Source organism: Stegastes partitus, unplaced genomic scaffold (genome assembly GCF_000690725.1).
Source record: "Stegastes partitus isolate 25-593 unplaced genomic scaffold, Stegastes_partitus-1.0.2 Scaffold9, whole genome shotgun sequence".
Taxonomy (NCBI): Eukaryota; Metazoa; Chordata; class Actinopteri; family Pomacentridae; genus Stegastes; species Stegastes partitus.
Genome location: NW_007577740.1, coordinates 1698068 through 1710571, shown reverse-complemented (window position 1 = coordinate 1710571; position 12504 = coordinate 1698068). Strand labels below are relative to the sequence as shown.

General features: G+C 41.7%; 2 protein-coding genes across 5 annotated transcripts in view; one reads left to right on the top strand and one right to left on the bottom strand.

The window, feature by feature from the left end:
• Positions 1-5293, top strand: part of ryr3 (ryanodine receptor 3) — a 116582-nt gene extending 111289 nt beyond the window's left edge. For all 4 annotated transcript variants that reach the window (XM_008284879.1, XM_008284871.1, XM_008284862.1 and 1 more), the window contains 6 exons: positions 455-589; positions 1168-1324; positions 1476-1540; positions 2808-2908; positions 2996-3047; positions 4126-5293. In XM_008284879.1, coding sequence (XP_008283101.1) covers positions 455-589; positions 1168-1324; positions 1476-1540; positions 2808-2908; positions 2996-3047; positions 4126-4221 — 606 coding nt within the window. In that variant the 3' untranslated portion in view covers positions 4222-5293. The remainder of the gene's footprint in view (positions 1-454; positions 590-1167; positions 1325-1475; positions 1541-2807; positions 2909-2995; positions 3048-4125) is intronic.
• Positions 5160-12504, bottom strand: part of aven (apoptosis, caspase activation inhibitor) — a 46941-nt gene continuing 39596 nt past the window's right edge. Inside the window, exons 3-6 of the mRNA XM_008284890.1 lie at positions 10145-10215; positions 8395-8490; positions 6662-6944; positions 5160-5788 (exon numbers count right to left, since the gene is read on the bottom strand). Of these exons, the coding sequence (XP_008283112.1) occupies positions 5631-5788; positions 6662-6944; positions 8395-8490; positions 10145-10215 (608 nt within the window). The 3' untranslated portion in view covers positions 5160-5630. The remainder of the gene's footprint in view (positions 5789-6661; positions 6945-8394; positions 8491-10144; positions 10216-12504) is intronic.

Sequence of the window (12504 nt, the reverse complement as noted above, 5' to 3'; positions counted from 1 at the left end):
ACATCCAGGTTAAAATGATTACATTTGGAATACGGCAGTGTCAGAGAAGAGCTACTCCACCACCACTAGTTCAGTTCTTTTTATGCAACAGGCTGTATGGGTATTTAGAAGTGCAGGATAACAAGGAAGCAAACTCTTCATTCCCTAAGCTGCTGAAGGTCTGAAGTCAACACAGTGATGAAAGCCATCCTAAAATACTCCATTCAGCTGGAGCGGCCTTGAAAGTACTGCAGTTCTTTTGTGCTCTACTTTTCTTATTAAAAACCTGCTCCAGCAATAACATGTTGATCCGTGTCTGACTGAAGTTACAAAAATTACCCTCAAAATCTACACAGAAATGAGACACAGCATTTGGCTTGTGTGACGGCTGCTTTCTCCTCTGTTGTTGGCTCCAACCGTACCTGGGAATGAAAGGTTTCAGTGCATGTAAGTAATGAACGTTCTCTGTCCTTAGCTCGTGCTGACTGTGGGTCTGCTGGCTGTGGTCGTCTATCTCTACACCGTGGTGGCCTTCAACTTCTTCAGAAAGTTCTACAATAAGAGCGAGGATGAAGATGAACCCGACATGAAGTGTGATGATATGATGACTGTATGTCTGAGCACCTCTGACATTTATTCATTTATGAAAAATGGTAACTCCTTTTTGTAGCAGTAGAAAAAAACTAGCCAACCCTCAGCAAGGGCAAATGTTTGGAGCTGAAAAGCATCCCTGAGGCTTTTATTCTGAGTGGCTTGGCCTGCGAGCCTTGATTAGTGTATGAAGGCAGGAGGTGACTAATGGGCTGAGTAGAAAGTCTTTTTTTATCAGTGAACTTTCAAATATTTCTGGATAATGTTTTCAAAATGAATCTTTTTGAAAATATTCACTGCCTTCAAACAGGAGACAGTTTTATTTACAAGGACTTGTAAAATGTATTTTCTCCCTTTTGAAGTAACAGCTTTGAGAGGCTCAAAGTCAAAGTACAGTTACTCTTCTTAACCTTTGACTCAACATATTCTTTACTTCTAAGGACTTTTCTAGCTAATAAATAATGCACAATCTCCAGCTGCCACTAACTCAGTCTGCTGCAGCAACCCAGACTCAATGTAGTTTTTTAGTCTGAAATGAAGAGTGAAGCGTCCATTTTACCGATGCTCCCTTTAAAGCACTTTCCTCCTTTTCTTCAGTGCTATTTGTTCCACATGTACGTGGGTGTGAGAGCTGGAGGAGGCATTGGAGATGAGTTGGAGGACCCAGCTGGAGATCCCTATGAACTCTACCGCATCCTGTTTGACATCACCTTCTTCTTCTTCGTCATTGTCATCCTGCTGGCCATCATTCAGGGTAAAGAAAGTTACATTTCTCATATCATCCTGAAGCCTACAGCACACATCTTTGTTTCCTTCTCATGCTTCTTACTGTGTGTACTCCAAGTTGTGTTAGAAAACACCACTGGCTCAGTGCTCCTCTGACAGACTGTTGCAACTTCCTTCAGGTTTGATCATTGATGCCTTCGGTGAGCTGAGAGACCAGCAGGAGCAGGTGAACGAGGACATGGCGGTAAGACTCAGCTAGAGCAGGATATGAGGTTGGCGACAGGGTTCCCAGGTCTACTGCCAATGTACCGTATGCTGAACACCTAACCTGCTCCGGAGAAGCTTATGTATGAGAGTATAAAAACACCTCGTGCTGACCAGTCAGTTCTCTTTGAATTGGCATTACCATTACTGGAATATCCAACAGAGTGCACAGATGGTGCACAGATAGTGAGAGTTTCACTGAGGACACCAAAGGGTTATGAAAGCTGCAAACAGTTTCAAAGCCATTTCATTGTTCAGTAGGCCTTTGTTTAATCATATAATCAGAACACATAGGCTGACAAAGTATCTACACCCAGTTGACTTTTTAAGATTTGCAGTAAGCCTTCTTACTGGTTGGAATCTTTTTTCTTTTTTTGCTTCATTATTTAATTCTTCATTTATATTTTTGGTAAGCAGTGGAAAGGGCCTACATCTTTAGTTTCTTTATACAATCTTATGTTGTGTAATGATAATTCAATCAAATATTGAATAATAAATTTAAATCTAATCAAAGACAATTCACAACTGTAACTGTAGTCAGATTGTGTCTTATTTAAGGCAAATATATTGATATTGCCTTCCTGTATGGTGTTGGTTGCAGCAGCATAATTCTACAACTGTGTTTAGCCCTCTATTTATTTTTTTTATTTTTTTTTAAACATCTCCATGTTTGTTATGGATTAAAGCGTGTTCTACTTGTGAGGAATATGCAGCTTTAGTCCTGTCAGTCTGTGATTGGTCATCTGGTGCCAACGCCGCCTTTCATGTGAAACCCTTGGTCGACTTAATTAGCTGATAACCAGCTTCATGTGACCGCTTAGCATGACTGCAATTGTTATGTTTAGTGAGGACAGATAACAAAAAGATATCCTGGCTATGTTGAACTTGCTGTAGGCTTCATGACCTGTGTGGATGATTAAAAACATCACCACAACAATCACATGTTGATGCAAACCAGAGAAACACACAGAATGGAATCATTGCTTCAGTGGACCATGTAAAGCCTTGTATTAATCTCCTGATTTTGGAGAAACATACCAAAATTCAACTGCAGCTTCATAAATGTGAATGTGTGTAGCTTTCTTAGTTCTCTAAATAGTGAACTGAATACCTTTTGTGTGTTGCATTCCACATTTGAAGACGTCACTTTGGGTTCTGGGACATCGGTCGCCACTCTACAGACTAAATGACTGATCAGCAGTAATCAGCAGATGATCAGCTCTCATCTCCTCTCATTCTTCTTTCAGACCAAATGCTTCATTTGTGGCATTGGAAATGACTACTTTGACCGGACACCTCACGGGTTTGAAACCCACACCTTACAAGAGCACAACCTCGCCAACTACCTGTAAGTGCAGAGAAAGAAAAAAGAAATCATTCTGATTGACAGTGTTTTGCAACAGTTTTTCCAACACTCCCGTCCTCCTGTGTACAGGTTCTTCCTGATGTACCTTATTAACAAGGATGAAACTGAACACACCGGTCAGGTAGGTGACAGAACACAGCTGTGTGGTATAAAAAGTATTGTATATTACAAAGTATAATCTGTTGTCTGTGACAAGTCTAAAGAAAACAAAGGAAAAACAGGAAGGTTACAGACTTCAGTAGGCTTTACTTATGCAACATATCAAGTGGGTTGAAATGTTGCACAAGTGCAGCTTAGCAGGAGGAAGAAGCAACGCGTGGGTTGGCTTTGACTTTTTTGATATTAAGTTATTATTGTTGTGTACCTGAGATTCCACTTGTTTCTTATTTGATCCACATACACTGTTCTTATGTCACTAATTTAGCACAAAGAAAAGAAAACCTGCACTTCTTGTATTTCTTCCACACTACAAAGAGCCAAACTCAGCTGCTAGTGTAATAGAGTAACATATAAAAAGAAGACACAAGCAGAGACATGAGACTGGCATGCTCCATTTGAGCCATGAACAAGGTTTTCTATTGGGATTCCAAGAGAGCGTGAGTACAACATGAAATGGGAGTTCTGCACGGTGAAATTAGCACTGTGCTAGGTGAGCATCTACCCTGCATCATTTAATGTCCTTCAAGTCAATATCCATAAGGACACCATTTATCAGAAACTGTGAAACATTAGAAATCCTCAGATTTTCAACTCTCTGATGGCTCTGACTTTTACCATCTGTGACCTGCTATTCTGCCAGAAAGCCTAACCAAGCATAGGCTTAACATTGTGACATTTCTTAAAAATCCCTTTATTCTACAAGTCTCATTTAAAAAATATTAACTAACCAGATCCTGTAAAAAAAAAAACTAAAAATTCTGCATTCCTCTGTGTACTTGAGAAACGACTGACTCAGCAGCAACCGGAAGTCACATGACCAAAAACTAGTATAGGTATGGAGGAAAATTAAACTACATCGTGGTAAAATATCTACAGTAAATATGTTTAAGTACACTAAATATGTGTGAGAGTGAACTTCTAAAACTTGATTTAAAAAAACAAAAAACTAAACACTATCTGCAGGGTTTGATCCAATCAGGGCTGAGTGAGAAACTGCTAATGAAGCGAGCCTCTAAAGCTTTTCCTCCCCCCCCCTGCAGGAGTCATACGTGTGGAAGATGTACCAGGAGAGATGCTGGGACTTCTTCCCTACCGGAGACTGCTTCCGTAAGCAATACGAGGACCAGTTGGGTTAGAGCGGGCAGCCTCGTCGGGTGCCCTCGACACCCCCTCTCTACTTTCCTTCTATCTGAAAGAGACACTGAACTTGACTTCACCCTGTTAACAGAAGCTCAACACACGCTGTCACGGTGTCAAAACAAAAAAAAAGTGAAGAAGACAACAATTCTGACAAATACAAACAGATACAAAACATAACGATTCTAACACTATCGACTGATGATTGGACGTTTTGGGTTTGTGCATTCAAGTCCTCGTTACTGAAAATAGTCACCTGCCACGACGCCTCTTTTATGCAAATTCTTGTTTTGATTCTGATTCACATTGCCTTTTCACTTGCTTAACCCCAACTTCTTGCACAATTTGCTGTGTGTAGACATGTGATAATTGTGAAGGGTTACAGCATGACAACTGAATGTCTGAATATGCACAATTTCTAGATTAACGCCAGGATGTTAGTGTCACTTACTACCAAACCAACTGAATGGATGTGTGCTGCTAGTATTGATCACTATTGATCCAGTTAACATCAAATGAAATGTGTGAGACCTGATCTGCCTTTCAAAGCTGGTTCAAATCTGTCCGATGAAATGAAGATGGTTCTTCCAGGACCAGAGACGACTCACTTTAGGTGTTTATCAAGTGCCGACGTGCCTTACTATAAACTATGCAAAAGAGAGAGAGAGAAAAAAAAAAAAAAGAATCATTTTTGTCCCTCCTGACACAAGCAGTGCTCTAGTTCTGGATTAGTTATAAGCAGATTTAGGTCAAGCTAGTTTTGTGGCTTTTACATTTTAAAAAAAAAGAGAAACATTTGTTGTATAAAATCTAGATGATCCTTGTGTAAATGTTGCTTAGTTTGGTTTTGTTCCTACACTGTGGTGTCCTGCCCGCCTGCACTTCTTTCCACAGTAGAAGAACCCCACAACAGAGAAGAATTTAAAAAAAACAAAACTTGTTTCAAGGATTTATTAACGACAAAATGGTTAATTGCTATTGGATGGCCATTTGTATGTATGTAGTAGCTTTGGTAAACCGCATTTCTTTTGATGAGGGGGAGGAAATGAATAAAGTAATTGACGCAATAAACCAAACGTGTCACCTGCGACCTGTTTCAGTGTCTGTCCGTCCGTGTCGCAGCGAAGACCCTTCTGACGGCGACACTCCAGCAGCGTGCAACCTTAACAATATCACAAGAACAGAGAGTTCTTTGTCTGCGATGAGAAGCACTGAGGGAACCTTTTCACGCATTCTCACAAACGTTGGAGACATACTGTCCTGTGTCTACACCTCCACAACACACTGTTTCTCTTTCAGGCCTGGAAACTACAAAAAGAAAACAAAGTCTGTGCAGCATGTAGACGTTCTAGCTGGATTTCAGGCTGATGGGCTGTCCTATGTGTTGAATGAACTGTGTTCCTGGTGGTCAGGAGATCATGCTGTCCAGCCAGTCCTCCAGGTCCTCCTCTGTCATCTCCTGTTTGACGGACGCAGGCTTGGAAGGTGTGATGCCTTCCTCTTTGTCTTTCACCTCCTCGTCCTCCTTCATCTTCTCTTCTATCACCACCTTCACTTCCTCACACTCTGCAGGTTAAAGGAACACATCATTTTCCCACTTCATGCGAGGTCATCTGCAACTTTTTAATCAAACTTGAAGCATCTTTGGTGTAATTAAAGCAAAGGTTTGGTGCTTTGGAAACAAATTTATATTTCATTGCACATAGAGTTCGGTCACAAGATACCACTGTCATATATGCTTTGCTCCAAGACTAGAAACAGGGAGCCAGGGTGGTAGAGCGAGTTGTACAATGATTGCAATGTTGATGCTTCAATCTCCGGCCCCCTCCGCATGTTCAAGTGTCCTTGGGCAAGACACTGAACCTGAAGTTGCTCCAAATGGCAGGCAGCACCTTGCATGGCAGCTCTGTCGCCATTGGTGTGTGAATGGGTGAATGAGAAACACATTGTAAAGTGCTTTGTGTACCACTAAGGTAGAAAGGTTCTATATAAATGCAAACCATTTATCATTTGGCTAGCAGGCTCTGTCCAAAGCTAAATCTCTATAGCAAAAAAAAAAAAAGCATGTTATGTTACAAACCAAAGTGAACACAATTTGCTGTTTTATGGGGAGTTATGTGCCAGAAGATTCTTTGGACGTGGGCAGTTGCTAGGCAACAGTACATAAGACTTCTTGAAAATGGCAACTCCTTGATTTTATTCATTACTTTTTACATGGATTACACACAAAAAAAGTGACTTTTAAGGTGCTGGTAGGCAGATTTTGTTGCCTCAGGAAAGAATCAGACATTCTGTCTTTATGCTAAGCTAACAGCTGCTCACTGAAGCAGCAGACTCAACAATGATATCAACCTTCTCTTTCAACTGTCTCCATCCTTTAAGCTGGGGGAGACTACATTATCCAACCCACAAAGAGCTCACCATCGTGAATATACTCGCCTTTCTCTGGAACAGCAGTCTCCTCATCTGCACCACCTGAGACTGGTTTCTGTAAACTGAGCAGTTGGTCCAGCTCTTCATCATCACCATCATCCAGAGGAGGCTGAGCAGCAACGGAGGAAACCTGCAAGTCTGAGGCCAGCGCTGGGTTTGCAGCCGCAGGGACTTTGTTCTTGGTGCTGAGGCTTTTAAAAGCTGCAGACGGAGGAGTGAACGTGGACGTTTTTGGCATCTCTTGTTTAGGTGCGAGGGTCATAGCAGGCAGCTCCACCGGTGTCGAGACCTGCAGCATCAGGAGAGTGGAAGAGATGAGTTGGTGGGAGGAATATGTTGAAGGCAAAGGCAGCTTCAAAGAAACGTTTTAGTCTAGTTAGTGAAAGATTATCATCCCAATATATTGATCTATTGGCTGGAAAGAGTACAGGCACACATGTATGAATAAAAAGAACACGTTCATTCAGCAGAATACGGTTCATTGATGTGGGGTAACAACATTCAGACATTTCACTCATTCTTCTTCATACTAAACACTTCTTTGTTTTTATTTTTTTTTACCACCAGAACAGGCAGTGGTACCAAAAGAAACATCCCCATTCATCCAATCTCACTTTAACACCCTGAAAAATAAGATGATAACACTGTTGAAAAATGCACGTCGCCTCCGTTTCAGGTCATTCATTTCACTCTAGGTGACATTCACACATTTTGTGTGAGTATGAAAGAGGAAGCAGGGGCTTGACATAGTTATTCACTAAGGCCAGACTTAAAAGCAGTGGATAAAAGAGGATTTTTCACACACAGAAAAAAAAAAGGATGATGGCGGCGAGTTGTTGGAGGAGGAGGGGGAGGAAGAGTTATTTCCTGTTGGATAAGTTCTCATCAGACCAAACATGGACAGAGCTTTCAGTTTATTTGAATCAGCAGCACAGACGGCAGATTTCCTCTGATTATTCATCTCTTTGGGGGTTTTTTGTGTTATGGAAGTTTTTTTTATTCGTCTCACCTGCACCTGCACCCAAATGACTACTAAATAAACGTGTTATTAAAAATTAAAGTGAGTATTAATACCCTAAAAGAGAAACTCGTCTCCCTAAATCTAAAGCTCTGGTCTAGCTCGGTGGTTTCTGTCACAAGGTGCACCTTTACATGTAAAAACATCATAAGTAAGACTAATTCAAAGTCAGATAGTTCAAACTAGCTATCCTACACTCACTGTGATATTTATGTGGAATGTACCAAGCATGAAAAGAAAGGTGGGTGACCTTACTTTTTGATAGACAACAGTGTATCACTCTTTATATTCATTTTACTCTGAAATAACCAACTCCAGTAATAAGATCACAGGGCTGAAACATAACCTTGTACATAAATACAAACCTATTCAAGCTGGAGGTAAGTATATCTATGCAATACTTTTTTTTTTTCTAGCACTGTCATCTCACATCACTTCACATGACTTGTGTTCTCTTATTTTCATTCCTGAGTATTAGCAGAAGACCACAAAACAGTGTCACTTTCAGGTTAAAATCCTGAGAGCTGGTTTCCTGGACAAAGCAAAATTATACAGATTTTTGTTCTTAGTCTCCCTGTGTTCTTAATCTGACATTTACCTTTCCTACTCAGTCAACCCCTGACATGACAGCTGAACACAGTTAGGACTCCTGAGCGTTTTCTGCCGACCTACGACTAACCACAGCCTGCTGGACGTCAGCTCAGACTGCAGGAGATCGTACCTGAAGCAGCTCGGCCTCCAGGTTGAGCCTCTGATGTAGAGGCACTTGTTGAAGACTCTGAGCGAGGGCTGGGAGGTCCACGAACACTGGCGACATCTGGAGAACAAACAGGACAGCAGAGCGTAAAGGCAGCTGTTTGCAGATGTTGGTGTCTACTGAGTGAAACTGCAACAGTGAAGCTAACAGTAAGATTATGAAGTTGACAGATATCTGAATATAAAGCACTGAAGTACCCAAAGATAAGACAAAATCTTTTTTTTAATAACATTAAATCTTTCCTGTAAGTATCATGAGAAGCCCAGTGAAACAAGTCACTCCTTTGTACTTGAACACGAGCAGCAGAAGGAGTTCAGGAGCACTCATACAACCTGATGCTTTGTATCCACACACAAGTGCTGGTAGACTGAACAAGATAAATTCACAAACCTGCAGTTTGGATTGAGTGTGTGTTGGTGGACAAAAGTCATGCCACTAAAATGTCACTTTGACCAGGTTCATACCAAACACGCTGGACCCCATCATCATCTCACCAAAGAGTGTGCTCCCAATATCCACATGGCTTATTTTCATGTTCTTTAGCAGAGGTAATCTTACAGCTATGCGAAGAAGAGAAAGTACGGGTGTTTTTCTTGCACATTGTTGATGTCATGAACTTCAACGCGCTTGCTTATCGTTGTACTTTGTGTATGATGATAAATAAAATCAATAAAATCATTCTATTTTCAGAGCTTGATGTGCGAATAGTGCTCTGTCCATGATGTCTTTTTAGGGAGGACGACGACTGCAGCTGATCAGTGCTGCTGTGGCTGATTTGTATCACTGATTTATACCTGGTCACTAATCTACCTTTTCAGTCTTTGTAAAGCCTCTGATGTTTGAGTTCCTCTGGCAGTCATTTTTCATGTGGAGCTCTGATGCAGACATGCAGGTAGAAACAGGCCAGCGGTCCAAAACTGAGACTGTTCTGGTGTTTACGAGTCGTCTTCTAACCACGTCCATGCAGTTAGGCTGACGGGAGATCACAGGTGTACTCAGGCTAGTTTTACAGGAGAAGTGCTTGTACTTTCAATATTTAAAGAACATTTGTCTGAAAATACTGCTGTAGCTTTATTCAGTAGGATTTGAAAGCAGACTATTACTTGTATTCCCATACTGAGAAATGTAGGTACTGATCCTTTAACTTGAGAAGTTTCCCCACCACTGTTGGATGAAAATGAGCTGGCCTGTACCATGTAGAATATGTGTGTTTGTGGAAGTAGCACAATGTTTTAAACCCAAGTACATGCACACACCACAAAATGGCTCTTGGACAGTGTGGCAGAAATAAATCACCTGTGTAGCCACTTGATTACCTGAAGATACTGAGTGTATGTAAATGTTAGGACAGACTCCATGTGGCTGTACTAGTACACATGCTCACAACGAACCATGTCAGATGGCTTACACTGTTCACTACCCTCATCACAGCACGCTAACATTTATTAATTACCAGGAAACACAAAGTGCGGCTGAAGCTGTCACTAGTTCTCCATCCTCTGGGTATCACAGGTGTGGGAATCCATCCAATAGCTGATGAGCTCTTTCACTCTGGATCTAAGTGGACATTTCTGCAATCGTTGTCTCCGCTGTCTAAATGCCATCTATTTCCCAGATGTAATGTGTGCTTTAGGAATCCATAAGTCGCCAAGTGTGTGAAATCAATGAAAGACATGAACAAAATGCAGAGCGGTGGGGTCAGACATGGATTTACCTGACTGGCTGCAAATGGGTCCATCTCCCATTCCTTTTCCTCTGAAAACCGGAACTGAGTGAACGAATCTCCTGAGAAAGACACACAGAAACACAGTTTGACGTTAGAACTGCTGCTATCAATTCTCCAAACCATTTGCTTTCGTTTAAATCACAGCAACACCTTTTCTCTTCACTTTATTCACTACCTGTAAGAACAAAAACACCTCCTGGCAGAGCAGGGCTTGTGTGAGCCGAGCGAGTGGCCTTCACGCCTAACAGGTCTGAAAGGGTAAAGCGATGTTTCTCTGGAAGCCAGTCAATAGCTTTGTGTCAACTGTTGATCAGTCTGAGAGCGAACGCGGCGCTAACATGTGACGCCGCTGATGTTTTCACAACATCAACCGGCTGAGGGCTCTTGTAACTACAAAGACACTGAGGATGTATTATTAATAAGCACTGGCAGCAGCAGCGCCACACATTCAGCAGACGGACACACACACACACACACTCGGCTTTCAGAGCAGATGAACAAATGAGAAAAGTGTCCAGATGAAACCAGTGTTGTTAAGAGTGAGGCGCGGTGTACGAGGAGTCAAAACACAACATCCAGCACAACGAGGACACGGTGTCAGATGTGAAGCACCACTCCTACAACTCCTCATTTTGTGCATCTGGTTATCTCCACAATGCTGCAGGAGTGTGTCACTTTGGGTGGAATAACAGGGCGCTTGTGGATATTTTTGGATAGCGCCACAACAGGGCTATCTTTGTGCAAAATGGGAACTAAAAATTCAGAGGTAACAGTTAGCTGGTCCTTACTTTGAGATAAGAAGGAGGGGAAACATTCTAAAAGGAATGATTTCACACTTGAAAAAACAGCGATAACATTAAAACAATTACAAGACAATTTCATATCTCAGGCACAGTTCTAAAACAGTTCAGGTTTTCTATGTGGTTTATCATTCGTCCGCACATTTGGTCCTTTTTCTTCCGTGTATCCAGGATCTGGTGGTCAACGTGGCTGCATTTCAGACGTCTCTCTGCACAGCATCACTTCCATTTCCTCCTGGCAAGTCCCAAGGTGTTTACAGGCTGGATGAGATATGACATTCTGGATGAGCCAAAAAACAGGAAGGGGCCTAAGAAGACTCCTAATTGGATGCCGAACCACCTCAGCTGGCTCCTTTTGACCCAAAGGAGCAACGACCCTACTCGGAGTCCCTCCAGATGCTCCTTACCCTGTTTCTACTGAGAAAACTAATTTCTGCTGCTTGTATCCTTAACCTTGTTCTTATGTGAGGCAGGATGTAGATCAACTGGTAAATCAAGAGCTTCACTTTCCACTGGATGGGAGATGAGGGGCAACCTTGGTCCGATGCCAACACCTACCAGAGACGTGTTAGATTTGTACAGCGAATACAATCACAGCTCCCAGTTGGGTTGTAGAAGGACCAGATGACTGAATCCACACTGATGAACCTCAGATTCCGGAGGAACAACCAATCAATTATCAGAGAGCTGGAAATTGATTCTTAAAGCTATGCCGACGATACGCAGTTATACATTCCCTTCTAACCCCGTGACACCAGGCCAATTGACAAACTGTTAATTAGACTAGTGCCTGAAGAGCTGTGTGTGTTTGACTGTGTGGTTGTCACTAAACATCACAGCTACAAAACTGAGGTGCTCATCATCAGTGCCAACAAAAGGCAGACTTATTTTAGTTTTCATGTACAAAAAGCTGGTTTGGAACAAAAAGCATGACACACACAACCTTGGTGTCATCTTTGTGATTTATTCTTTGAATCGCTGGTCAGAAACACCACTAGAAATGCATTTTACCATCTAAGAAATATTGCTTATGTGCAACCTTTTCAGTCTAAGAGGGACACAGAAAGACGTATTCATGCTGTTAATGCTGGCAGACTTCATTATAGTTATGTTTTGTTCCCAAGGAAACCTTTAAGCAAACTTCAGATGGTCCAAAATGCAGCAGCACATCTCCTCACCCAAACTTAATGTAGAGAACATGATTGTCCTGTTTTAAAGTCTCTTAACTGGCTTCCTGTTCACTTTAGAAATCATTTTAAAATTCTGCTTTTTAGTTTTTAAATCTCGTGATGGACTGTAGATCCTAACTGACATGTTTGTGAAGTACAGGGTGTATGTTCCCCCTTCTTAATGTCTTCTATCTTTGCATGTTTCTCACTCTTAAATATTCCAGATCAACAAACTAATATTTAAATGTGCAGTCGGGACTTGACGTTCTGACCCTTAACAATCCGAAAACCTTGCTATCCAACAGGTTTTTAGGGAAAAACTAACGGAACCCCCAAAAAATAGGCTTAACATACCGACAGCCTTGGATTCCGACTCCGA